This window comes from Lepisosteus oculatus, chromosome 14 (assembly GCF_040954835.1).
Source record: "Lepisosteus oculatus isolate fLepOcu1 chromosome 14, fLepOcu1.hap2, whole genome shotgun sequence".
Taxonomy (NCBI): Eukaryota; Metazoa; Chordata; class Actinopteri; order Semionotiformes; family Lepisosteidae; genus Lepisosteus; species Lepisosteus oculatus.
In genome coordinates this window covers 45519148-45547120 of record NC_090709.1, presented here as the reverse complement: position 1 = coordinate 45547120, position 27973 = coordinate 45519148, and the positions used below count along the sequence as shown (strand labels likewise).

General features: G+C 47.2%; 1 protein-coding gene and 2 long non-coding RNA genes across 5 annotated transcripts; all 3 read right to left on the bottom strand.

The window, feature by feature from the left end:
• Positions 1-372: 372 nt before the first annotated feature.
• Positions 373-1538, bottom strand: LOC138242752 (uncharacterized). 2 transcript variants are annotated; one of them, XR_011191701.1, is made up of 4 exons: positions 1412-1538; positions 1046-1301; positions 686-752; positions 373-545 (listed from the first exon to the last, which is right to left on the bottom strand). It is a non-coding gene; the product is annotated as an uncharacterized lncRNA (long non-coding RNA). The 2 variants fall into 2 exon arrangements; XR_011191700.1 differs by having other exon boundaries at positions 373-752.
• A 4447-nt stretch (positions 1539-5985) lies between these two features.
• Positions 5986-14705, bottom strand: LOC138243089 (uncharacterized). Of its 2 annotated transcripts, XM_069198594.1 has the most exons (5): positions 14628-14705; positions 12708-12772; positions 9666-9953; positions 8981-9268; positions 5986-8801 (listed from the first exon to the last, which is right to left on the bottom strand). In XM_069198594.1, exons 2-5 carry the CDS (start codon positions 12760-12762, stop codon positions 8485-8487), a joined length of 948 nt encoding a protein of 315 aa, XP_069054695.1. In that variant the 5' UTR covers positions 12763-12772; positions 14628-14705; the 3' UTR covers positions 5986-8484. The 2 variants fall into 2 exon arrangements, with proteins under 2 accessions (XP_069054695.1, XP_069054694.1); XM_069198593.1 differs by lacking the exons at positions 12708-12772; positions 14628-14705 and adding an exon at positions 11029-11472.
• Positions 14706-22120: 7415 nt separating this feature from the next.
• LOC138243117 (uncharacterized) lies at positions 22121-23944 on the bottom strand. Its single transcript, XR_011191979.1, has 3 exons — positions 23820-23944; positions 22949-23010; positions 22121-22664 (listed from the first exon to the last, which is right to left on the bottom strand). It is a non-coding gene; the product is annotated as an uncharacterized lncRNA (long non-coding RNA).
• Between the last annotated feature and the right edge of the window lie 4029 nt (positions 23945-27973).

The window sequence follows — 27973 nt, the reverse complement described above, 5'->3', positions numbered from 1 at the left end:
ATGATTAGCTTAGTAATTAACAATTACTATAAACATCTTGTACTTTGAATGTCCAGGACAAAACATACCCAGGACAGAGATTGACTAGTAATTACAGGGAACTTGTACAATAACCATTGAAGACAAACACTGGCTTAGTGTTGAACAGTTATGGTGAAGACCCAGTAGAGTCAAGTCAGTAATCATTCAGGAAAGAAACTGACTAGATGAGTGATGAACATGCCAGTGAATATCTGTCAAAGTGACTAACCAGTACAGTGAATTTCCAGTAAATATTCAGGAGAGAGTATGTGTATGTGACAGACCAGCACAATGAATATGTAGTAAAGCACTTCAGTAAACTGTAAGGGACTACAATTCCACTGAATAAACAGCAAACACAATAATTAAATCAAGGAAAAAATAGTTTACCAACTAGATAGTACAGTTCCTATCCAAGAAAAGGGCTCCATGTTGTTTCTCTGCCTGTTTGTACAGAATATTGAGTCAGGTGCTCCAGCAGGAGTTTCTGACTTCCTCTGCTCTGTGAGCTCCACACTTCTGTCCTGTGAATCACACACAGAGCTGCAGCAGGGATGAGTGAGAGGTACCAGCATGGGGACAACACTGAGCTCATCCTCCCAGTGTCCCCCTGCCCCACAGCCCCTGACAGCCTCACACAGGTGATTTAAACAGCTCCCCTCACCTGTCCCTCCTCTCTAATCACACTCCTGCTTCTGGGCTCAGCAGTCTTTTCAGGAGCCCACCTACAACTGAAAAACAGGGATTTATCTGTACACTGAATAACAGACAGCACTCTGAATAAACCATTCAGTGATGATTAATACCCAGTACAGTGATGATTACAGTGATTAATACTCAGTGCAGTGATAACTACAGTAAACACCCAGTGCAGTAATGGTTAATACTCAGTGCAGTGATGACTACAGTGAACACCCAGTAAATTGACTATGCTGAAAACCCAGTACAGTGATCAACCCTCAATGAAAACAGTCCAGTGATTAGTATATTGAACACCCAGTAAAGTGATGATTATACTGAATACCCAGTCCAGTGTCTGTCCATCACAGAGAATAAGCAGCCCAGTGAACAGCCAGTGATCTATTACAAGGAACACTGGGCCAGTCGGAGCTGTGCTGCCCCCTGCAGAACACCTGTCCTGAGGTCAGAGTCACCGGTGGTCTCGCCCTGTCCTCTCTGGGGTCCTGCTCACGGGCCTCGTACAGGTGCTGGAGCTCCCTGCAGCCCCAGAGTGCAGGATCCGGTACAGGCCAGCTCCTCGAACCCGGCTCTTCCTCCTGCTGTGAAGACGGTGGCCCTGAGGTTCTCAATGGAGGCTCTGGCTCAACTCCCCCCCCCCCCCCATCACCAACGACAGGGCCCAGGGTTCGACTCCTGACCCAAGACTCACCTCCCACAGCGAATCCCAGAGTCCAGGCCAGGACTGGGAGCAGACCGGTCAGGGGTGAGTCCAGGAGATCCACTTCAGACCTCTGCCGACTTTCTTCCTGAAGAGCTTCCCGAGAACCTGCTGGAAGGCCCCTCTGAGACACCAGTCCACAAACACGACCACATGAGCCCACAGACACAGTCCTCACCAGCCCACTGCCTGCAGGTGCACCCCCATCCATCACTAGAACCCCAACCTACCCTGGTCACTCCACACTCGCCATTTCACACCGACGTCTCCCACAATAACCGACATTCGTGCAAAACTCCACCTGGTGTACAGAAGACACTGGTTCTGACTGAAGCAACCTTAATGGCAAATACACCAATATTTTAAACGATGAAGTTTCCCCCTGAAGTAAGAAGAAACAGCACACATCTACAGCCTAGGTGTTGATTTACAAGAGAAGCCTGTAAAACAAACCAGCAGGACTCGGTTTTCAGGGAGAAGCTGTGGAGTGAAAATTACCCAAGACAGAAACAGAACTGAGAACAGTCCCTCTGTCTCAGCAACACTTTCTCTGACTCTCACTCATCTTAATGTGCATCAGAAAAACCTGTTTGTCGTTTTGAGAGGGTGTAACGTAGCGGCCAAGGCATAAATATTTATTTTTGTTGAACAATTTATAAATACTCCACAAAATAAAATCAACTGCTTTCATCTTCCGGTTGTTTCTTTATTATATAAACAATTCACATTATGCCAGCACAGATAACACCAACACGGTCTGTCAAAGAAATAGTCACAGACCTGTTGTAATGATGACTTTAAGAGCAGCTCTGTGCATCTTTCGTTATTTAATGCTCTAAAACAAACATTACTTGAGTGTTTTTTGTGGGTCAGTTTTATTATATCCAGGGTTAAAAACGTCATTTGACAAAAATACTTTCTTTGTAGCATTTAATGGGCTTTGAAACCTCATGTTAAAGCACCGGTTTATCCCATAAAAAACAGAAACTGAACTAAACAATGGATTTGTGTATAAAACCGACCCGAGCTGAAATATCCAATGTCTTTAAGCACAGACATACACTGCTGGGTCTTTAACTTTAAACAGCCCACAACAGACACACCCGACTACACGTGTGTATTTGCTTACAACGCGACGCTTCTCAGTTCCCCAAACATTTTGAAATCGTTTCGCAAAATAAACACAAACGCCTCTAAACACGAACATTAATTTTGTTTTCAAAGCAGTGAAACTATTTTGTAATAAACGAGTCAACGCTGACCAAGGCACTTCAGACAGAAACTGCGCAACGGGCAAATAAAATACATTTTTACCAGCAAAATCGAAACACCACCACGGACTAAACACCACAAAACACAAGACTTTGTAGAACCGTGTTGTGTCACCAGATACAACCGCACAGAGCAAACGAACCTCTTTCACAGAAATATTCACCTCGCGTTTCAGTTTAAAACACGCCAAAGAACATCGCTCATGTATCAGCTTTCCAGCAAATGTCCCCTAAATTGCCTAAAAACGCTTCCCCTTACCTTGAAAAAAACGTTTTAGAACAGTTTAAAACACGACAGAGCATATCGATGACTTACCGGTAACATTTAAAGCAAAGGTTTGCTAAAGGTGCATCAAAACGGCTTCCATCACCTCGAAAAATCACCCGTCTGTTCTCGCAGTAAAATCAGCGCACCTGTTCGCTTGAACACACCTCACAGCCGGAATGACGACCAGCCCCTCCCACCGGCTCAAATAGCCCGGCTGTGGAAACCGCTCCTCTAACAGGTGGAAACCTCTGTCACTCAGCGACCTCCGGCCAATCAGAGACTGGGCTCCATCGCGCACCCGCCCGCTGTGCTTTCCCACCCTGTTTCTCATTAAGACCTCAGTCCAGCTCACCGGTCACCTGCACAGGTGCGATGACAGGCTTGTGCGCGTGTAGGCTCCAGGACAGAGACATTGAGGAAACACCAAAAACACAAACACACAGCAGCAGCAACAAGGAGTTGAATAACACACATCTTTAAAAAGAGAGCATCGGTGTGAGCCGGCGGTGGGGTAGAGTTCAGAACTTGAGTCACTTGGGAGAAAACACAGAAACGTGCAAGTAAAAAAAAAGGGTAAAATCGCTTTTTTAACTGAAAATAAGCCCCATGTAGGACCAGCAGTAGTGAGGTGCAACATCAAAATAATACATCAATTAAATCATCTAAGGGGGTCTCTTTAATTCAAAACCCCCGCCCAGCCTGCACTCAGCTCCTTGTAAGTGCCCAGCAGTCTGATCGTCTCCAGGTGTGACAGAGCAGCAGTCTGATCCGCTCCAGGTGTGACAGAGCAGCAGTCTGATCCACTCCTGGTTTTGCAGTGTTGTCAGACTCCCAGTGCGCAGCAGTCTGATCCGCTCCAGGTGTGACAGTGCTGTCAGTCAGACTCTCAGTGCGCAGCAGTCTGATCCACTCCAGGTGTGACAGTGCTGTCAGACTCCCAGTGTCCAGCAGTCTGATCCGCTCCAGGTGTGACACTGCTGTCAGTCAGACTCCCAGTGCGCAGCAGTCTGATCTGCTCCAGGTGTGACAGTGCTGTCAGTCAGACCCCCAGTGCGCAGCAGTCTGATCCGCTCCAGGTGTGACAGTGCTGTCAGTCAGACTCCCAGTGCCCAGCAGTCTGATCCGCTCCAGGTTTTACAGTGTTATCAAAGACTCAATCCTATAAGAGCTCTTCAGGCATTCTGAATGTGTCACAGCCCTCTCACTGTCTAATTCTGAGCCTTTCACACACAAGCCCAGCACTAGTGACACTGAGCCCAACAGTTAATTTCCCAATCCCAGCTCCGCCCAACCACAGCCCTCATCCCACTACACTCAGAAACCCAGGATCTGTCTCACCACCACACTGCCCTGCAGGAGGATCTGCCTCACTTCCCTGGAGGGGTGTCAACATCACACCTGCCTTCCCTGGGGGATGATGGAGGACCAGTTCCCCTCGGACAGGAGCAGGGCGCCCTGCGTGTGCGGTTCTGCAGGCTGGACGGCCGTCAGGAGACGTGGAGAGACGCCACAGCCCCCCGTCAGTCTCGTTTCCCCTGGACTCTGCCTCCTTCTGCAGCGCGAGTCTGCAGGGCGCCGCTGGGCTCCGAGCAGCAGGACCGGGAGTCTGGACAAGAGGACAGCGCCGCCGGGCTCCGAGCAGCAGGACCGGGAGTCTGGACAAGAGGACAGCGCCGCTGGGCTCCGAGCAGCAGGACCGGGAGTCTGGACAAGAGGACAGCGCCGCTGGGCTCCGAGCAGCAGGACCGGGAGTCTGGACAAGAGGACAGCGCCGCTGGGCTCCGAGCGGCAGGACTGGGAGTCTGGACAAGAGGACAGCGCCGCCGGGCTCCGAGCAGCAGGACCGGGAGTCTGGACAAGAGGACCACTCCCACTCTCCTCACGGAGGTCAAGACCACCGAGATCTCAGGGAGAGCGCGTCTGGCCCCTGGGGGCCGGGGTTCGAGTACAGAGCGGGCTCCCAGGCCCAGGTCTCCCAGGGGACCGACTCTTCTCGGCTCGGGGACGAGGGACGGCGGCTCTCGGGCTCCCCCCCAGAGAGACCGGAAAACTGGGACTGGGAGCTTCCGAAATAAGAACGCCTTCCGGAGACAAAGGACAAACAAGCCTGTTGTGTCATGTTTTTTTTCTTTTATTGAAAAATAAAAAAATACTGTACAAGGTCCAAACAGAACCGGCATCAATAAGTGATAAAAGTTAAAAGATTCTGAACGAAGACCATTCCAGTTCTCTAAACTCCACATGGATCTGACAGCTCCCTCAGCACAACTATGAACACTGAACACCTCACACACTCAGTTAAGTGCACGAGTAGCCCTGTAGCTCCAGGAAATAGTTTTTCAAGAACACTTTTACTTCATCTAGGTCTGTTCTTCCCTTCATTACAACCAGTGAACATTTTCCTCAGTTTGCACAACAGCAGACTAAATGTAATACAATTTCAATGAATCTGTCATCTGAGCAAACAAAATATAACATCATAATATAAAATATAACAAAATGCTATTTAGCTCGCTCTTGGACGATAAGTAGTACAAAAAAACAATTGCAACAAAAGCTCAGTTGCTTCAGTTGTTGGGCGTACACACACAGTCTTGGCTCAGCTTTGGCTGAGCCCAGTTTGTGTTCCCACTGCGACACAACAGAACACACATCACCGCTGTGCAGGCATCGCTGCAACAGCTTCCAGTTGGTAATAAAATACAGCTTAAAATCAGTGAGGACGGGACCTCCCCAAATAATTTTCTACCCTGAAATAACGAAAACAGCGAAAGACATCTTAAATATAAAACATAGCACAAAAACAACAATATAAAAATACTGAAAATAACAAATAAACATTCAACGGTTATGTTCTTCATCACACTACAGGGGAAATCATATCTTGGCATCTAATCTTTCGGCAGTGTTGTAATGAACAGCTGTTACCTAATTAACAGGACAGGCCCTTAACTACTGAACTGTCATTCGAACCCCTGATCAGCTTACAAGAAGTAGATAGAGAATCCTTTTTACTCAGATAAGTTACTGTATAAATTATGGTTTGTTGCATAAAATATTTTCTATTAAAACTCTAAATAAAGGTGTTAGTGGGGCCAGCAGGGGGCGCTCTCACCCTGCGGTCCATGTGGGTCCTGATGCGCCAGTATAGTGACGGGGGACACTGGACTGTAAACAGGCGCCGTCCTTCGGATGAGATGTAAAACTGAGGTCCTGACTCTCTGTGGTCATTAAAAATCCCAGGGCGTCTCTAGAAAAGAGATCATGGCCTCCCAATAACCCCCTTCTATGAATTGGCTCCATCCCTCTGCTCTCCTCCCCACTGAGAGCTGCTGTGTGCTGAGCGGACTGGAGCATCATCCAGGTGGGGTACACACTGGTGGGGGTGGAGGGGATCCCCCTGACCTGTAAAGTGCTTTGAGTGGAGTGTCCAGAAAAGTGCTATGTAAGTGTAAGCAATTATTATTATTGATATTATTATTAAATTAAAGTTTATTTTTCCATCTCTTATATCGGTAGTATTTTTTTACATTTGAGATCTGTGTATCTGGAATCACTTCTATATGTAAAGTGCTTTAAAGCTCTTTGAGCAATATAAAAAAACTCCTAGGGGTGCAGATTTCTCTAATACTCTGTAAAAGACTGACTTTAACCTGTGCACAAACTAATCCAGCATTTAAAGAGACAAACATCTCTCATCAGTGCATAATCCAGCCTGGAGTGTGTGATGCTTCAAGTAACACATCTAGAGATGTATCAGTGCAATGCTTTTAAAACACTCCGATTCATTCAGTGCTGAACGTTACACATCAAAAATATCTTCCAAGGAATTGTCTAAACCCGACAAAACTCTGGTTTCAGCTCAGTTCCCAGAAAGAGCAGGAGAACGGTCTAACACCCGTTCCCTCTCACAGTCTTTTGCTCCCTCTCTCTCCAACTTTTCCAGTGCTATATTCCCAAAATCCCACAGGACACAGAGGCATCTAGGCTTCTGGTAACTCGCGCTTTGGTTCCTGAAAAACAGCGGAGCCGATACTCCAGTGTTTAGACACGGTCAGTAAAATGCACCATCCCAGATCAAGATCAGCGCTACAGGGAACTGGGGGAGGTATTGAACCTGACAGACCAGCGGATCTGAGGAAGTCAGGAGAACGAGGATTCGAGGGAGGAGAGCAGAAGACCGTCGCTGTGGAGTCAGATTTGTCAGGGGGCAGAGTGTCGTACTGCGTCAGTGAATGGCACACCCTGTAGACCATCACAGACTCCTGCTGGGGTCGTCCCTCAGCACCGCGGATCAGTCTGGAGACAGTGCCGAGCAGCTGCTGTTAACACAGGGAGCTGTGGACCAGACCACTGAGCAGAATACATAACACACTCCCAGTCTGAAGGGATGTTCCTCAAGCACCTCCTACTGGATACGTACAGGAAAAACAATAAGTTATCAATACTGCATTATCATTCCTCCTGAAGGACCCGAAGGTGCTTCACACATAGGAGGACACTGTTCACCCGAAAATCTCAGACTGTTCAAGCTCTGATCCGGCCAGGAATGAGGTCAGGACACTGACTATGAATACTGCTAAGCTGTTTCTAATCAATACTCATAAGAATTGAAAAAATAATGTTAGCATTAATTGATTTTGTCTTTCCAAACAATCCCAGGGTGTTTCAAGTGTAGGAGGGGACAGTTCAAGCTCAGATACAGCCAGGACTCTGGGACAGTGGGACTCCACACCCCTGCTCCTACAATCACTGTCTCTGGGATCTTGAACGATTAAGCAGACGGGACCTCAGCTGTAATCCTCCTTTGATCTAGTTCTGACCTCATACAGCTCAGTGTCCCTGGTCCTCTCTAGTACAGAAATGGCATCAGGCAGAGCGCCGCCTACTGGTCCACCAGCACTAGGTGGTTTTTGTTACCGTGGTACGGGCTGGGTCCACCCTGGCCTGGCTCTCCACAGCCCAACCAGATCCAGTCCCCCTGTAGTAAGACTGCTCCCACAGGCAGCCCCACAGTGGGGAAACCAGAGAGTGGGCTCACTGGTAACCACAGCTGAGCAGCACTGTCTGTCCAGTAATAAGAGGAACACGTGCACAAGCACAGAAAGCACATCGATTCACTTGACATCCGGAACAAAATCCTACCGTTTGATTCTGCCCTACATGGTACATGATATGTCTCCCTTGTTCGACTATTTCAATGGGTCCCTGACTGTCCTGTAGGTGTTAATGAGGAGATACGGACAGAGGCAATGTGTCTGTCTTAAGGCACAGTGAAGTGTAACATACATTAATGCTCAAATGTCCATTAATGCTCTTTCACCTAACCTCTTTCTAGTGTAGAATATCACTTAGTGTAGAATAGCACCCAGTACTGAAATGTGTAATTAAGAGCACCAGTTGTGTGTTAAGGACAGATTCTACCACTGTGCTGAGTGAGAGTGGGAGAGAACATACAAACTCAACACAGGGAGACCTACACTTGATCCCAGGAACTCACACATCAGGATTCTCCCCATCCTCTGTCAATGCTTAGTGTAACAGGACTCCTCCTGCTGGGATCCATCAGACTGGGGCTGGGCTGGAGAATGGGGGAACTGTGGTGTTACCAGAGGGTCTGCAGGCCCTGGGCGATTTCCAGCAGCTCCGTTTCCCAGCAGCTCCACACCAGACCCAGGGGAACTCCGAGGCGATGGCCCTGCTCTGCTGGAGCCGTTAGCGGAGGAGGCTGAGAGACTCTGACCTGACCGCAGGTGTCTGACCAGCACAGATATAACCCCAGCAGCCACGAGCACAGCCAGGATACTGCCAATCACAGGAGCCAGCCAAGTGGAGTCAGAGTCTGGAAAACATCCAATAAACCAGCTTAACAACCAACTTCATGCAACAGACAGATTTCGGGACCAGGACGAGCATGTTTAACTACAGACAGCTGAGTAATTCAGAAATAGGACGGCGTTAACACATGCTCTGTCACAGCCTATTCTACAGCAAATGAATGTGCTCTGTCTCCTGTCCTACCTTCCACACGGACTCTCACAGTGCTGATGATCCTGTCGGTCCTGAGGTCCAGTACTGTGTAAGAGCCCTGATCACTGAAGGAGACTCCAGACAGCTGGAGAGTCTTGTCCTGGACCGAGACTCTGGGTTTGTAGTGCTGGTCTGGGGTCACTGTGCTGTTCTCTACAGCACACACTAGCACAGAGTCTCCAGAGTCATCAGGAGTAAACTTAACCTTCACATTCTCTCTGGTGTAGAGACTGATGTTCAGAGGGTGTCCATTAGTGACAGTGACATTCTCTTCATGACCTGCAAGAGGAACAGGACAGGCATGTTAAACTACAGACACCTGAAGAAATACAAAACAAGACCCCATTAACACGTGCTCGGTCACAGACTCTTCTGCAGAAGATGGGGCAGAGTGGTGGCTCTGTGACTGGAAGGGTTTGCTGGTTCAAATCCCGCGGCCAGCAGAGGAATCCTACTCCGTTGGGCTCCTGAGCAAGACCCTTCACCCCAGCTGCTCCAGGGGTGCTGTATAAATGGCTGACCCTGCGCTCGGACCCCCAGCTTCTCTCCCTGTCTGTGTGTCTCATGGAGAGCAAGCTGGGGTCTGTGAGAAGACACATTCGTCATGCAAGACATTGTACAGGGCCGATAAAGTGATCTGATCTTATACATGAATGTGCTCTGTCTCCTGTCCTACCTTCCACACGGACTCTCACAGTGCTGATGATCCTGTCGGTCCCGAGGTCCAGTACTGTGTAAGAGCCCTGATCACTGAAGGAGACTCCAGACAGCTGGAGAGTCTTGTCCTGGAGGGAGACTCTGGGTTTGTAGAGCTGATTTGGGGTCACTATGCTCTTCTCTACAGCACACACTAGCACAGAGACTCCAGAGCCCTCAGGAGTAAACTGAACCTTCACAGACCCTCTGGTGTAGAGACTGATGTTCAGAGGGTGTCCATTAGTGACAGTGACATTCTCTTCATGACCTGCACACAGAAAGGAAAAACTCCCAAGAGTGAGAAGAGTCAGGGCATGTCTTGTCCCATCACCCTCTCCTGTGCAGCACTACTGTAGGTCACGTGACAACAACCTCATCTGGGTCGAGCCCCAGACTCACAATGCAGCTCTGTAACAAACCCCACAGTTCACAATGTCAGATGAATCCCTTCACCCCCCTCACTTACCCTTAACCAAATTAATTTAAGCCCTCATTCTGTACACAGAGGGAGGTGGGGGTGTGGAACAAGCTGCCTGGTGATGTTGTTGAAGCCGATACCCTGGCTTCTCTCCAGACACAGCTGGGTGAGCTCCTCCAGTCAGGACAGGAGGCTCTTCTCTACACAGAGGGGGGTGGGGGTGTGGAACAAGCTGCCCAGCCCTGTGGTTGAAGCCGATACCCCGGCTCCTCTCCAGACACAGCTGGGTGAGCTCCTCCAGTCAGGACAGGAGGCTCTTCTGTACACAGAGGGAAATGGGGGTGTGGAACAAGCTGCCTGGTGATGTTGTTGAAGCCGATATCCTGGCTTCTCTCCAGACACAGCTGGGTGAGCTCCTCCAGTCAGGACAGGAGGCTCTACTGTACACAGAGGGGGGTGGGGGTGGGGAACAAGCTGCCCAGCCCTGTGGTTCAAGCCGATACCCTGGCTCCTCTCCAGACACAGCTGGGTGAGCTCCTCCAGTCAGGACAGGAGGCTCTTCTGTACACAGAGGGGGGTGGGGGTGGGGAACAAGCTGCCCAGCCCTGTGGTTGAAGCCGATACCCTGGCTTCTCTCCAGCCACAGCTGGGTGAGCTCCTCCAGTCAGGACAGGAGGCTCTGCTGTACACAGAAGGGGGTGGGGGTGGGGAACAGGCTGGCCAGCCCTGTGGTTGAAGCCGATACCCCGGCTTCTCTCCAGACACAGCTGGGTGAGCTCCTCCAGTCAGGACAGGAGGCTCTTCTGTACACAGAGGGGGGTGGGGGTGGGGAACAAGCTGCCTGGTGATGTTGTTGAAGCCGATACCCTGGCTTCTCTCCAGACACAGCTGCGTGAGCTTCTTGAACCAAGCAGCTACTTCTTACCTCTCACAGACAGGCGCACATTCCCCAGGAATTCCATGTTTCTGTCCCGATCGATGTATCTGCACTCGTAGTTTTTCTCTTGAGCGAATGTCACGCCGCGCAGAGTCAGCGAGAGGTCACCCTGTCCGACCTTCTCTCTGGAGACTTCAGCCATGGTCTCGAACCCGGGGCCAAGGATGACCGATCCATTGAAGAACTCCAACACAAAATCTACATCATCTGTCTGCCACCTGACGCCATGCTGTTCTCCAGAGGTGACTGCAGTGGTATCTTTCTTACAGGGTAACCTGACAGAGTCTCCAAATTTCACCGACAACTGGACACCCCCTGGAGAGAGAGAGACACAGTGACACAACTAGACACCCCCTGACAGACACACACTGGAGAGAGAGAGAGACACAGTGACACAACTAGACACCCCCTGACAGACACACACTGGAGAGAGAGACACAGCGACACAACTAGACACCCCCTGGAGAGAGAGAGACACAGAGACAACTGGACACCCCCTGGAGAGAGAGAGACACAGCGACACAACTGGACACCCCCTGACAGACACACACTGGAGAGAGAGACACAGTGACACAACTAGACACCCCCTGACAGACACACACTGGAGAGAGAGACACAGTGACACAACTAGACACCCCCTGACAGACACACACTGGAGAGAGAGACACAGCGACACAACTAGACACCCCCTGGAGAGAGAGAGACACAGAGACAACTGGACACCCCCTGGAGAGAGAGAGACACAGCGACACAACTGGACACCCCCTGACAGACACACACTGGAGAGAGAGACACAGTGACACAACTAGACACCCCCTGACAGACACACACTGGAGAGAGAGACACAGTGACACAACTAGACACCCCCTGACAGACACACACTGGAGAGAGAGACACAGTGACACAACTAGACACCCCCTGACAGACACACACTGGAGAGAGAGACAGTGACACAACTAGACACCCCCTGACAGACACACACTGGAGAGAGAGACACACACAGTGACACAACTAGACACCCCCTGACAGACACACACAAGAGAGAGAGAGACAGTGACACAACTAGACACCCCCTGACAGACACACACAAGAGAGAGAGAGACAGTGACAGAACTAGACACCTCCTGACAGACACACACAAGAGAGAGAGAGACAGTGACACAACTAGACACCCCCTGACAGACACACACTGGACAGAGAGAGAGACACAGCAACACAACTAGACACCCCCTGACAGACGCACACTGGAGAGAGAGACACAGCGACAGAACTAGACACCCCCTGACAGATACACAATGGAGAGAGAGAGAGAGACACAGTGACACAACTAGACACCCCCTGACAGACACACTGGAGAGAGAGACATGCTAACACTGTGTGTAGTTACTGCTTCTAAAGGGTTGACAAGTTACAGAATCAAGGGCTGAGCTTACTTCCTCACACAAAGATCTTGAATGACGGCTAATTCTTTTAAAATCATAAAGTAGAAACTGCGTGTGTATCTACTATTAGCCAAATACTCCTAAATATCTCAAAGAGTTGTACTGTTTCACCACACTATCTATGTGAGATAGCAGAAATCCTACCCATGTAAGAGTTATAACTGATATGATTTACTGCTTTTGGTAGAATACCATGTAGTACATTAGTGATTCTCAAGCCCCTACCTCCAACAACATTGCAAAACCCAGCAACCAAAACCAAGAGTGTCATCAGCTCCATGATCAGAGATCTGCAAAAAAATACAAATAATTATTAAACATCTCTATACCCAACCAAACTTAATTCAGCATACCAGAGAGTATCTCTGCTATCAGATACACATTAAAAGTGACCATAACACTGTTAACCTGCCACTCAGGTGACTGTGTATGTCTGAATATTTTAAAGAATACAAGATGAAAACAATCTGTAAAAATAGGTTGAGCATACTTAAGGCCATCTGGCCTGTTTGGTTGTTAGTAATTAATTGATCACAGAATCGCAGCCAGCTGTGTCTGGAGAGAAGCCAGGGTATCGGCTTCAACCACAGGGCTGGGCAACCTGTTCCCCACCCCCACCACCCTCTGTGTACAGAGGGCCTCCTGTCCCAACTACAATTTTCTTTTTATCTTGCGATCATCTTGTGAAATTATTAAGAATTACAAAATCATGTTCTGCACTCAGCAGCTTTTTAAAAACAGCGCCCATGATGTTCAGACCAAGTGTTTCACATACTAAACATAACCCCTGACCTTCAACTTGCTTGAGGACTTTTTTAAATGGCACTATTAGACAGACAAGACACTGGGATGGGGGGGTGCTCCCCCTGGCTCATGAGGCAGTATTCCACTTGATGCCTAAAGGCGCGTCAACAAAAAGCTGAGATTTATAAGAAAAGACTAGTAGTTGACCGCTTTGTTTATGTAAGAGTTGTGAAAAGTTTCGCAAATCGCGGTCCAACGCTTTTGTGTTAATGTGCCTTTTCTCCCCTGTCTTGTAGAAAAACACCGAGAAGATTGCAAGAAAGCAAAAAATTAATGAAAAACGGCTATTTCCTATTACCTGTGGGTCTCGTTATCACATTCCAGCCAGTTTCGAGGATGGACAACTTGTTGTTGTGTTAGAAATGTGACTTGTCGTGGTCCAGGAGTTTGTTTCCTGAAGCAGGGTTTAGGGGACTTTTATTTTGAAAGGTGCTGCCAAGCCAGCGTCGCCTACTGCACTACTGAACTACTCTTTAGGCTACCGAAAAAAAAAGTCCAATAGCTCATTCATTTTCTCTCCAAACATTCTTGCGATCGATCGATCGGCAAGCGCTCCGTAATCGACTTGGTGGGCACCCCTGACTTAGAGCATCTAAATACCGTAACGCAACGGGGACTCAGGCGGGGGCCCTTGCCGCATTGATCGGCCCCCCACCGTCGGGGGTTTAAACCCGGGACTCCCGCGTTACTCTGCAGCGACCCAGCCCGGTGAGCCAACGAGAGATCTCTCTACAGCTCAGGGGCTGTGGTCCTGCTATCACAGGGAAGGGTGGTGACGTCACATGCTCTGGTACGCCGGCTCTTACACAGTACCTGTCGGCCGTAAGCGTTACAATATAAAACAATGGTCTTGTGATACAGGAGATTGTTAATCCCAACTTTCTTACATATGTGGCTCGAAAGACGGGTCGAATCTTTAAACGGCCCTTGATTTGCAGAGCAATTTAAGAAGGAAACAATGAGAAACCGATTAGTTTTTAAAAAAGGATACAGCTACGACTTCACGAGACGCACTTCGTCACGCCTCTTTGTAAGAGCTCGCAGTTTATTGCGAAAAATAAACTCTTCTGATCAGAGATGGACGATAGTCTAACTCCTACCCTCGTACATACTGTCGCCCCCGGTTTCAAACTTCTTATTCCACACTTATCTCACAACATGCGGGCTGTTGTCACCCAGAGACTCAACACCGGTAGCAAACGAGGGTCCGACTTCATCTCTGACAGACCCACAGACCCTGAATGCGCTTCTGATGCACCTTAAACCTGACATCGGTAAAAAATAAATAAAACTACAGACCTTTTAAAAAGAAAGGTATTAGTTCGGGTTAACGGCTCTTACCTGATAAATCAGACAGACACCTCGGGAGGGTTTGCAGAGATATGTGCAGGTCGGGAGGCGCAGTTCACTCACCATATCACTCCAGTTTCTCACCCCGATTCAGTCTCCTCCTCTTCTGTTAACATAACATAACCCCGCCCACTCCAGTTAACCAATCAGAATGCAGCATAATTTACATATCGTGCTCTAGCGATGGCTCATAGGTTACAGTTGGATTTATTTATTTTAATATGCACATAATAATCACGTCTCTTGCTCTCAAAACCACAGCAGTCGGTTTTTATTTTAAGTTAAAACTGAAAATTTCAGAGTTAGAATTTGATACGGGGTGCCAGTTCCTGACTTATAAGACCTAGATTCACAAGTGCCAACTTCGAGCTCCGTGTTTTTATGTACGGGATCAGACTACATGTATCGTTGTGAATTTAGCTGTTTTAACGCCAGTTACGTCAAGGGTCCGTGACGTCACGTCCATTGAATTCTCGAACAGCAGGAGCTGTGACAGGCGTTGCGCGTCCGGAGCGCAAATCATAAAAACACTGAGAAGATTGCAAGAAAGCAAAAAATGTATGAAGAACGGCTATTTCCTATTACCTGTGGGTCTCGATATCACAAACCAGCCAGTTTCGAGGATGGACAACTTGTTGTTGTGCTAGAAATGTGACTTGTCGTGGTCCAGGAATTTGTTTCCTGAAGCAGGGTTTAGGGGACTTTTATTTTGAAAGGTACTACTGAAGCTCTGCCCCGCTCCTGAACTACTCTTAGGCTACCGAAAAAAAAGTCCAATAGCTCATTCATTTTCTCTCCAAACATTCTTGCGATCGATCGATCGACTGGCAAGCGCTCCGTAATCGACTTGGTGTGCACCCCTGATTGAGCATATATATATAAAACAATGGTCTTGTGACACAGGAGGTTGTTAATCCCAACTTTCTTACATAGGTGGCTCGAAAGACGGGTCGAATCTTTAAATGGCCCTTGATTTGCAGAGCAATTTAAGAAGGACACAATGAGAAACCGATTACTTTTTCAGAGTTTTTTAAAAAGGACACAGCTACGACTTCACGAGACGCGCTTCGTCACGCCTCTTTGTAAGAGCTCGCAGTTTATTGCGAAAAATAAACTCTTCTGATCAGAGATGGACGATAGTCTAACTCCTACCCTCGTACATACTGTCGCCCCCGGTTTCAAACTTCTTATTCCACACTTATCTCACAACATGCGGGCTGTTGTCACCCAGAGACTCAACACCGGTAGCAAACGAGGGTCCGACTTCATCTCTGACAGACCCACAGACCCCGAATGCGCTTCTGATGCACCTTAAACCTGACATCGGTAAAAAAAAAAAAAAAAAACTACAGACCTTTTAAAAATAATGGTATTAATTCGGGTTAACGGCTCTTACCTGATAAATCAGACAGACACCTCGGGAGGGGCAGTTCACTCACTATATCACTCCAGTTTCTCACCCCGGTCTACTCTGTCTCCTTTTTCTGCTCCACACTGAAAAGGCGGAGGCTCAATGTTCACAACCCCGCCCCACTCCAGAGTTAACCAGACTGAGGGCGGAACCTGTAGAGAAGTCTTACAGACGGAATGGAAGTACAGATCGTGGTCGACAGATTGCACTGCAGGCGCTCATATTAGAAATCTGTGTAAACCCCATCTTATCCCTTCTTGTTTGTCTTTTTGGAATGCAATGTTTGAAAATATAAACTGGAAGTTAGTTTGGACAATTCCTGATAGATTTTGTATTACAAATAAAGTTAAAGAGATATCGTTTAAAATTATTCATAAATTTTATCCAGTGAAATTAGTACTCTTTAAATTTAAGCATGAGCAGGATGATCTGTGTGTTTTTTGTTGGGCTGAAAAGGAATCTTTGGTGCATTTATTTGTTAGGTGTAGGTTTGTGAAACTGTTTTGGACGGATTTACAGAGTTTTGTTTGCAGGCAGTTAAAGGTGTTTTTTAGATTGAATGATTTTGATATTTTATTGTACTGTTTAGTAGAAAATTTGGAAAAATAACATGTATTTATAGTCAATTTATTAATCGTTCTTGGTAAATTTCACATCCATAAATCTAAATGGTCTAATAATCCTCCCCTTTTTAGTTCTTTTGAGGTGGAGCTGAAACACTAAATTCTATTAAAAATGTGAGAAATAATAAAGCACGGAAAACATATGATATATGTAAGAAATACAATTTAATCACATAATTTACTTATTACCTCTGGCGGTTAATTGTTTGTTTTTCTGATTCTGTTTGTTTTCATGTACCTATATTGATCCTCTGGTTGCATTTGTATTTGTAAATTCTTCATACATTTAATAAAAATTATTTTAAAAAAAGACTGCACTGCAGGCGGACTTCACGCTCAAAATCCGGGGTAAGTCTGTGTGGCCTTTATCATTTCATTCTAGCGATGGCTAATAGTTTACAGTTGGATTTATTTGTTTATTTTTTAAAATGCACATAATGATCACGTCTCTGGCTCTCAACTGAACAGAGTTAGCCATGTGATACGGGGTGCCAGTTCCTGACTTATAAGACCTAGATTCACAAGTGCCAACTTCGAGCTCCGTGTTTTTATGTACGAGATCGGACCACATGTATCGTTGTGAATTTAGCTGTTTTAACGCCAGTTACGTCAAGGGTCCGTGACGTCACGTCCGTTGAATTCTCGAACAGCAGGAGCCGTGACAGGTGTTACGCGTCCGGAGCGCAAATCGTGCGCCCCACACCTCTGCTTACAGAGCTGCTGTAGCCCGGGGTCCCCAGTGTCAGCCCGCGCTCGGGGAAGAGACTCTTACAGCCCGCTCGACAAGGGTCAGACACACACGAGGGCAGTTACATGGATGACGTGACGTGACGTGACATGCACAGCCCTGAAGGAGAGGCGCACAGTTTTGTTCCGTCTGGAATGAGACGGTTTCCTGTCCAGCAGTGCACGGCTCTGTGTCCACTTGCAAGATATAAAAACACCGAGAAGATTGCAAGAAAGCAAAAAATTAATGAAGAACGTCTATTTCCTATTACTGTACTACGCGACAATCCTCCTTTTTTTGCCGGTTCGGCTCTAAATCCAATTAGACAAGCAGGGGGAAAAGTCTTTTACATGTAATAGTCACTAACTGTCTCAATCGCGCTGTATTTGTGTGTTTGCGCACTGGGCTTTGGTACGATAACCAATCATAACCCTGAACTCGGGCAGGCGCGAATTAACACTCTTTCATCTTCAATATCTGGCTTCACAATTGAGAAGTTATCTTAATGAACTTACCAGGACCAAAATGAGCAAGCATAAAACGTTGATTGCAGCTGACCTTTTTTTTTAAAAAAAAAATCTAGACATGTCTCCTACAGGCAGGACTGAACACCAAATAATGTTCTTAAATGATACATTTCCACATAGGTGTCGGATGGAATAACGATGTTATGGGCAGCAAGAAATGTGTAAATTTTGTTTAATATTACTGCTAATTCGCCACCCAGGCCTGCTGCTGAAGCCAGTTTGACATCCCAGTCAGGACAGAAGGCTCTTTACACAGAGGGTGGTGGGGGTGTGGAACAAGCTGCCCAGCCCTGTGGTGGAAGCCTGGCTTCTCTCCAGACACAGCTGGATGAGCTCCTGGAATCAATTAGCTGCTAACGACTGAACAGGCTCCATGAACCACATGGCCTCTCCTTTGTGGTTGTTCTTGTTAGTACAATAGTATGTTCCCCCTACAGAAAAAAGCACATTAAATTGTGTAAGCTGTTCTGAGGCTACATGTTTCTCTGTTTTCCAGGTGTCATGGTGTCCCGGGACAGGCTGGGAGGAGGTGACTGTGGCTGCGCTGACCGCTGAGCTCCTGGCCCAGGAGAGGAGGCCTGTCCAGCAGTGGACAGGAGGAAGACCGCTGAGCTCCTGGCCCAGGAGAGGAGGCCTGTCCAGCAGTGGACAGGAGGAAGACCGCTGAGCTCCTGGCCCAGGAGAGGAGGCCTGTCCAGCAGTGGAGTGGACAGGAGGAAGACCGCTGAGCTCCTGGCCCAGGAGAGGAGGCCTGTCCAGCAGTGGACAGGAGGAAGACCACTGAGCTCCTGGCGCAGGAGAGGAGGCCTGTCCAGCAGTGGACAGGAGGAAGACCGCTGAGCGACTGGCGCAGGAGAGGAGGCCTGTCCAGCAGTGGAAAGGAGGAAGACCGCTGAGCTCCTGGCCCAGGAGAGGAGGCCTGTCCAGCAGTGGACAGGAGGAAGACTGCGGGCTGCAGGTGTTGTAGCGCAGGTGAGGAAGGTGAGAGTGTAGAGAGGAATGAAGGTGCTTTGTATTTCACGACTTTCCAACTCTGAATAAAGTTTTCAGAAAACCTTTCATGTGTTTGTGTTCATTAAGTTATTTCTGACATTTGGAATCTAACCAGATGCCCATGGGTCACTATAAATAGCACTGGGGCCCAGGTTTCAATTCTGGGCCAGGAGTGCTGTCTGTGTGGAGTTTGCATGTTCTCCTGTGTTGGTCTGGTTTCCTTCCACAGTCCAGAGACAGGCTAGTGGGTTAATGGGCTTCTGGGAAAATTGGCCCTGGTGTGAGTGTGTCCTGTGATGGACTGGTGTCCTGTCCAGTGTGTGTGAGTGTGTGTGTGTGTCCTGTGATGGACTGGTGTCCTGTCCAGGGTGTGTGAGTGTGTGTGTGTCCTGTGATGGACTGGTGTCCTGTCCAGGGTGTGTGAGTGTGTGTGTGTCCTGTGATGGACTGCTGTCCTGTCCAGGGTGTATCCTGCCTTGTGCCTGTTGCTTGCTGGGATAGACTCCCACTCCCCTTATGTCAAAAACTGTGGATTCGATCTCTTTCCCCTCCTGCTTACTTTTGTTCCTTACAGCGGTTCTTTCTTCAGACATTAGATCACTGAATGATGCCTCAGTCCACTTGTTTACTCGTCCCATCAAGAACAAATCCAGCTCCTGGCGTGATGGTTTCTGTACTGGAGCGAGGAAGTTACATTTCAGCGTGAGGAGTGGGAAAACAGAGTTGCATTTCCTGTGTTAGTTTCCTCCAAGGTTTGATGTTGGGTCAGTTTTAAAGAAAATAACATGGTTCCCAGAGCTGTAGCTGTGCTAGTTCACACTGAAGAAGAACAGAAAGCACAGACGAATGTGGGTTGTGTTTATATCGACTTCTCAGCCTGCTGTGCTGATCAGATCTCACCTAAACCTGCCTCCTGGGCGGAGAGACATCCGGGGCTCAGCCCTGCAGACTCGGGGTGTCCAGCCGACACTGTAGCACCAAGGGAAGTGGTCTTTCAGTCAGAGTTGGGAGCTGAGCTTTGGGGTCACTTCTGTAAATATTTCAGTGCTTTCATGCCTTTTAAAAATAAGAGCCTTTTCTTTGGAGGGAGATTAAACTCTTTTGAGCTCTTACAGTGCTCCACTAAGGGAGGAGTGTGTGAGGAGAGGCTTTGTGACAGTGATGAGGTTGCACAGCACTGTAGCTCGTATAGAAAGCCGGGGCAGTAGAATGCAAGTAGGCTCGATTTCGCGCAGATAAGCTGTTGAATTAGGAATCATTTACATTGCGAAGGTCCAGCGGGGCGGTGATACACACTAGATCCAGCAGGGGGCGCTCTTGTGAAGTATTTCACTCTCGCTGTGTAGCGGAAGGCAGGCGACAGTGATCGCAAGCAGGTTGTTTTATCAAGTTTGATTTGACATCGAGCTTCTAAATTCACTAATTCAGCTGCTACAGTCATGTCACCCTGTAGCACACCGCTGGGAACCCCACTGGAGCCCAGCAGGTGTGAGCCTGGCCAGTACCTGGAGGGGAGACTCCTGGGAGAGCGGAGGCTGCTGCTGGGAGGTGTTAGTGGGGCCAGCAGGGGGCGCTCTCACCCTGCGGTCTGTGTGGGTCCTGATGCCCCAGTATAGTGAGGGGGGACACTGGACTGTAAACAGGCGCTGTACATTGGATCAGATGTAAAACTGAGGTCCTGACTCTCTGTGGTCATTAACAATCCCGGGGTGTTTCTGGAGGACAGTAGGGGTGTTACCCCAGTGTCCTGGCCTGATTCCCCCCCTGGTCTTGACCCATCATGGCCTCCTTATCACCCCCCTCTCTGAACTGGCTCCATCACTCTGCTCTCCTCCCCACTGAGAGCTGCTGTGTGCTGAGCGGACTGGAGCATCATCCAGGTGGGGCTGCACACTGGGGGGGCTGGAGGGGATCCCCATGACCTGGGAAGAGCTCAGAGTGGAGGGTCCAGCAAGGCGCTCTAGAAGTGTGAGGATTATTATTATTACAGGCAGAATTTGACTGTTCTCGGTTTCTTCAGTGCGGTGAAGCGGCGCTACCACGTCCGGCCAGCAGGGGGAGGCAGCGGCCACCGGCTCTGGGCCTGAAGATTGAGCCTGAATCTCGTCAGGCCGACCCCGTCCGGATGAACCGCTGTGTGTGTGAGCAAGCAGAGCTTCCGGTGTGAAGTGTTAGACCTAGCAGAACAGGGTGGAGTAAAATATACTCATTTTATTTATTCTCATTTGGATATAATACACTAAGCTGGTATCAGAAAAGGTGATTTAAATAATTCTAAAGGTGATTTAAAGACCAGAAGACTGTTCTTTACACAGAGAGTGGCGGGGGTGTGGAACAAGCTGCCCAGCCATGTTATTGAAGCCGATACCCTGGCTTCCTTCAAGAATGTGATCTTCACTCTGTCATTTTCAAATCTCTAGTTGAGACCTTCGAACTGATTAGCCACAAACTACCCAACGTTTGTGGCCTCTCGTTTGTGACCGGTCTTATGTCCTCCGTCCAGGAAGGCACCACTTGTCTAACAGGTGCAGCTCTCCTGCGCAGAATCAAAAACGTCTGATGTCTGACAAACAATCAGTAGGGTAGAGAGGTCTTGAAAAAACACAGTTTTCTGTTCCTAATTCTGCTTGATGATGCATTTTGGGGAGTCCGAAGAGTAAACAAGTAGATGCTGGCGAGCACACAGCCCAGCAGAGACACAGCAACAGAAACAAGACAGGAAACTGTCAGTGCGAACCTGTTGTCAAGTTCTCCACCTTCCCCCCCGGCCCCCTGTCCTCCCGAGCCCAGTGTGACTATCACAGGCCTGAGAGAGTAAATACTGTATAGAGAGCAGTTGAGCTCATGGAAACATCTGCGGTCGTCGTGCTGAACACCGCTCTGAAGCTCTGGTCCGGAGCCGAGCTCAGCCTGCGGTCGGGTTGCACACAGGCTGCACAGAGCCCTTGATCTGCTCACAGTTCAGGGCTCGTTAGCAGTGATGAACACGAGCATCAGACACAAAGAACAAATGCTGTTTGGTTCTTTTGTTGACTGCCTATGAAACACTTGTACCAGCTTTTGTCTTCTGTGTGGTGTAAGTCTTTTTTTCATGACACCTCTATATGCAAACCTGTTCAGTAGCAGGGAACTCTGGTAATTGTCACTTATCAACCGACCAGATGGATATATGAGCAGCTTTTACATGTATCTTGCATTATCTCTTTATTATCTATGTAGATTCAAAGGACTTTACAAGGTAGCTGCCAAGCAGAAGTATCCTGATGTGAAATCCATAGATACTTCAGCTCATAAGTAATTCTTACAGAGAAATATGTTCTTAGAAATTGCTGGATCACTCCTTCCAGTTTTCAGCAAACAAATTTGACTAGATTTCATTTTAGAGGAAGTTGTCTGGATGGTCCCTACTCATTAAATCAGCTGAACAAAAGAACTGGAGATAAAGGAAATTAAGATAAAAGAGAAAAATGTACTTCAACTAGTTCTTGACCAGTAGTCTTGATAAAATACTTTTTTATGGGTTGTTATGCATTTATCAGTTTTGATTCCCAGTACTCAACCTGATTATGTTTTTCAGCTCAGCTAAGCGCTCTGTGAGTGTACTTCTGTACTTTACTGTCACACACGTCACCCATGCTTGATCTCAGCATATGTCGTGGGCTGTGTGTTGTAGCCACCTCTCTTCTTGTGCTTCGTGTTTTGTCTGCTGATCTCTATAGTAGCGTACTGCAGTCCTGCCTCCTCCTCCTGCAAACACATAGACAGTGAGGTGAGGACGAGCCTGAACATGCACACACACACACATACACACACGCACACACACACACTCTGCTAATTTCATCTGTGACCCTCCTGACACACTCTGATAAGATTGTTAATCTTTTATCAGTGTCAACATAAAAAAATACTCTTAACAGCCCACAAAAAATAAACCACTCTCTGCCCTAATCATCGTCACAAACACCATCATCACTATTATTAGATGGATGTGAGACACAGTGTCCTGTCTGAAATAAAAATCGGATCGGTACCTGACTGTCCTGTCTCTTGCTGTGTCCTCCAGTCTGGGGGCGACTCTCAGAGCTTCTACTGCCTGGTTTCAAAGAGGAAACACAGTTATACTCCACTGTGACCCCAAAATATTTTCCACTTCCTAGCATCACTGTAAAAGATGGTTTTGTTCATCTGTCAGATCAGGGTGAAGAATATGTAACTCTCTGGATCTGAGTATATAAAGACAATATACAGCACTTTCAGTAGTTTGATGCAGTAGGCAAACATTGCTTTTAAAAATGACTTTTCAGCGTCGATTGAAAATAAATAAGTGTGACGGAGAAATTTAAATCTTCCTCACCTGTCTTTTTAAAAGACACAAGCAGATCAAATTAAAAACCCCTTGGAGTTGATCTTAAATATTTAATTCTGACGTTTTCTACTTTTTCCACAATAAGTGTTTCTTGGGATTGGGACAAACTGGAATACTGAGAAAGTTTCTCTGGACTGAAAAAGCTACTAGGACTGGCTATAAAGGTCAATGCAAACAGACGTAGATAATTCACATCAGGTTTTCATTTAGTTTATTTAGATTTTAGCATCAGAAGCAAAACATTCCAGTTTAACGCGTGAAACTTAAAATTAAACCGATACACTTGAGACACTGAAAAACAAAAGTTCTATCTTCCAGTTAATTTCACAGCCACACAAGACAAGCTAGTCTAGTAGAATTATACACTATAATAGTTAAAACATTTTTGAAACAATAACACAATGAAAGATTTGGAGTATTTCCATCTGCCTTTCACGCATTTAAGTGTCTGTTGATGTTTTCCTAACTAACAGCGGCTTTTGTGCAAATTGTATTTCACTTTTCATAATAAAACACAGCTGTGTGGACAGTCCTACCTCTTCTAAGGGAAACGCAGGAGAAAACGCAGACAGAGGACACGATGGCACAGACCACACTCACAGAGGGCAGAAGAGTCCAGCACGTCAGGCAGGGACAGGGACTGACCACTGTCCGGTCAGGTTCCTCCAAGGAGGAGTTTTCTAAAGGACACAGAGCAGGTGAGAGGCTAATTCACAACATCTTCACTGCCGCTGGACAGGCTTTCTGAAGTAACAGCTCAGACGTGAAGAATCACTTACTGGGACTGACCACTGTCTGGTCAGGTTCTTCCAAGGAGGAGTTTTCTACAAGACAAAGAGCAGGTGAGAGGCTAATTCACAACATCTTCACTGCCGCTGAAATATGGACAGGACACTGTTCATTTTCCATGATATTGGTATTATCGGTTTCTCTGGGTGCCTAAATGACTCTAACTAAGCTGTAATAAAGCACAGTAAAATCAGGTAAAGGGAAACGATTTCGCACTAAGCAGATGTGAAAATGGAAAGCAGCCGGTGTCGAGTATAAACATGTCAAAACCGAAACAGGTACCGAACAAGACTGCAGTGTTGAATAGTGGAGGAATGGGACCCCAGGGTGTCTGTGCTGTGCAGGGGAATATGTGCACAGACTGGAACTGCAGTTGCGTGTTAGCGTGCGTGAGGGGTTATCGGGGTGTCGGGCGGTGGCTGGGGCTCACCGGGGAAGACGAGCTCCGTCCCGTTTCCAAAGCGCAGCCGCCCGTAGACTCTGTCGGCACAGTAGTACAGCGCCCGGTCGGACTCCGTCAGGTTGGCGAGCGTCAGGCTGACGGAGAGGGTCGAGGGTTCGAGGACGAGGGAGAGGCGAGACCGGTACTCCTCTTCCACCTCCTTGGTGATTTCAGAGTTGCTAATCCGGGCGACGGCGGCGATGAGCGGCACCTCCAGGGGGCGCTGTATCACCCACAGCGTCTCCTTCTGGTGCCTGATGCCGCAGGGCAGGGTGACCGTGTCTCCGGCTCGGACCCGCAGCTCCACCATCGCGGCCGAGCCAGCGAACAGTTCCCACGCCAGGAAGACATCTGAGACATGAAACTCGCGTCAGTCCGTTCAGAAACTCGTCAGGATACAAGATCTATCTCTGCGATCTGAACAATACAGTAGTTTTGATTCAGATCATTCTTATTAAACATAATGAACAGAACAGTTACATATGACCATAATTTCTGGGTTTTATTCCATCTTTCTGGTATTATTAAGTACCGCGTCACCAGTTCACGACTGATCCAAGAGTTAAATACCTCTAGAGGGAAACAACTTTCATGTTACTGTTTAATATTGATTTTTTTCCCCTGAAATTTGTGAAAATTGACCATGTTTGGAAATTCTGGAACAATATAATAAAAAGTAAAATAATAGAATATAAATATAACATAAAAATATAATAAAATCTCGAACTTTTTTCGGCAGTTTCGGATAATTTCAAGGTAACCAAAAACGTACATCACCTGTTGTGCCATTTTTATTGACGTCGAATAAAGTTCGACTTCAGTGTGATAATCCAAACTTCGCATGCAGTTTTGTGAAGCTAACTGTAAATTATTTTAGACTTTTTTTTTTCTGTGGCAGCTCATCTCAACTGAACAAACCCCCTTGTGCCTTCGCGCTATTTAATTGCTTGATAGCGAGTTACTTCCCTCCGGGAGAGAGCTGGCTGCTTCTTCCAGAGATCAACCGTGTAACTCAGCTCGGTACACTGTATCCAACCAACAGCTACATACCTTTATACTGTCTTTATATCCAACGAACAGCTACATACCTATATACTGTCTTTATATAAATCTAGTAGCTGTATATTTTATATACTGTTTTTATATACAACTCACAACTATATACTTTATACTCAGTCTTTATATACGTTGTATACACCTGTACATATACGGGTAATACATATTGTAAACATGTTATACATCATCTTTATATACAAGTACAGCCCTGCAGAAGACAGAGCACTGGAGAATCACTGACCCCAGAAACTCTCATGCCGCCCAATATAATGTTTGAATGTATAAAACAATTATAATTCACTGCTTTGTTGACTGAAGCCTATTAACGAAACAAACATCTATACAAATATATCTACTCACAGAGGAAGAGCGGGTTATATGTCGTCCGCACAGTGTCCATTCCGTCTGGTGAAAGAGGTAGAGCGGGTCTCTTAACCTGCGCCTCACTCTGTGAAAACCGCGCTCTCATTGGGCCCAGATATTAGTTTCCAATGACGTGTAAACCGATGTACGCCAGTCCAAAAAAAATCACAAAAAAATATCTTTAAGAAATGCAGACAGAAGGTGTCTGTCTTTGTATCTCCTCATCCCCTGAGACCAGAACCGCTGCATACTCGGGTCACAGGAGTGCACATTTGTAAATGAATTGTTCGTTTTAATCGTTTTACGTGAATTCCGTGTGGTTTAGATGAAAAAGCCTTTACACGCGTTACTGGGTGTCGTGTTAATGGCTGCACCATTCATGGCCGGTGCGGGACAGGAAGACAGAGAGAGCAGAGCTCTGTGACAAATAATCAAAAGATCTGAGGGTTGTAGGAAATCAGACGGATCAATTGCTCATTTAAACTTTCTCCCCGGACTGTCAGGGAATCAGGGTGGTTTCAAACCGAGAGCAGTCATGTCTGGAGTTGACAGTAGATCTCGATGGTTGTCGTGGAATCTTGTCGTTAATAACAGAAGTGACTTCAACAGAGTTTTTTTTTATTATCAAACGGGTGGTGAGTGATGTAATCTATAAATAAAGCTATAGAGAGAGCTGTTTTTTAATTAGGAACCTTATTAGACACGAGGCAGAATATTTTATATGCGTATACCTGGCCTGTCTCCTTAGTTTCTCCTTTTCTTTATTAGCAGTTTCAGACGCACCCTGTCGCTCTCTGGACACGGCGCTGGACTCGGTGCTCTCAGAAATTGTCTGAAATTGTGATCTTTTCCTGTGAGTGAATTAGGTGTACTTCATTTATTAATTATTGACACTTTCTCTCTCTGGTGTGCAATAAAAAGAACAGGGAACGCAGGACCGGCCCTTGGTTTAGGCGAACTTGGGAACACGCGAAAGTTTATTCCGGTGCTGATAAGAGCAGAAAAGAAACTCGACGATTCGGCTGCGGAGGCTTCTCCGGGCGCCTTATCAGCTGACTGTCTCCTCTCTCCCTCACACCTGAAGAAGGCTCCCGCAGCCGAACACATGGGCGGACTGGCGCACTCTGGCTGCCTCGCACCATCCAGGTGGGGCTGGAGGGGAGTCCCCATGACCTGGAAAGAGCTCGGAGTGGAGCGTCCAGCAAGGCGCTATAAGGGTGAGCAATTTTTCTTTTTTTCCTCTTCCTTTGCAGCCTACGCCTGCTGCTACAAACACGTTGGTTTCAGTTTGATCCCATGCAACCACAGGACGGAAGACAAGCCCGATTGTCTCGCAGACAGGTAGACTGCTGGAGCTGTTTTACTCCATGTTAGCAGGGTAACATTTCTTGTTTTTATTTTTAATGTTAAAATACGTTAAGGGGTGCTTCTTGCTCTTGTTTGTAGGGTGTCTATTGTTACCACCCCGGCGTCCCGGTCAAGCCTTAGAAGGAGGCATAGACCACGCTAAATCAGCTAACCTATCGGTTCGCTTATTTTCCGACACACCCTCTCCTCTCAATGTGTTTAAGAACAGTTTGCCTCAGTGTTGGGTTAACCTGTCGAGCGTTTCTCCCGGTTAGTGTTTCTCCACTCCTGATGATAAAAAGATTGACACTCTCACGCCCCCTAGTGGCTAGGAAAGCTTATTAGCGCCACGGAGAAAACATCATCGTTCAGACGAGAAATGTACAGTATTACGTTGAAACGCAATAGTTCATCTGTGAACAGTATTGCCAACTTCGATATTCATATATTGCGTTACATTTGTAATAATATTGTCCCGTGCAAAGTTGCACTGACTTTAACAACAGAACAATATCGTTACACTCCTCTTTTAAGGGAAAAAATAATGCAAAGGAGCACGTGTTCTGTCCCCAGTTTCTGTTTCTGCCTTGTGATTTTCATGTTTTATAATGGAGTTTAAGTAATAACTGCATTTCATTACATTAACATTACATCACATCACTTTGCTAGCACTATAGAGTCATCTAGCGCAGA

Bases quoted from the DNA above. Each gene is read 5' to 3' on its own strand.
- LOC138243089 (XM_069198593.1), bottom strand. From the start codon at position 11,182: ATGGCTGAAGTCTCCAGAGAGAAGGTCGGACAGGGTGACCTCTCGCTG. The intron at 9,954-11,028 runs GTAAGAAGTAGC...TTCTGTGTGCAG, and splicing joins TGTGCGCCTGTCTGTGAGAG to GTCATGAAGAGAATGTCACT. The intron at 9,269-9,665 runs GTAGGACAGGAG...TTCCTCTTGCAG, and splicing joins TGTGAGAGTCCGTGTGGAAG to GTCATGAAGAGAATGTCACT.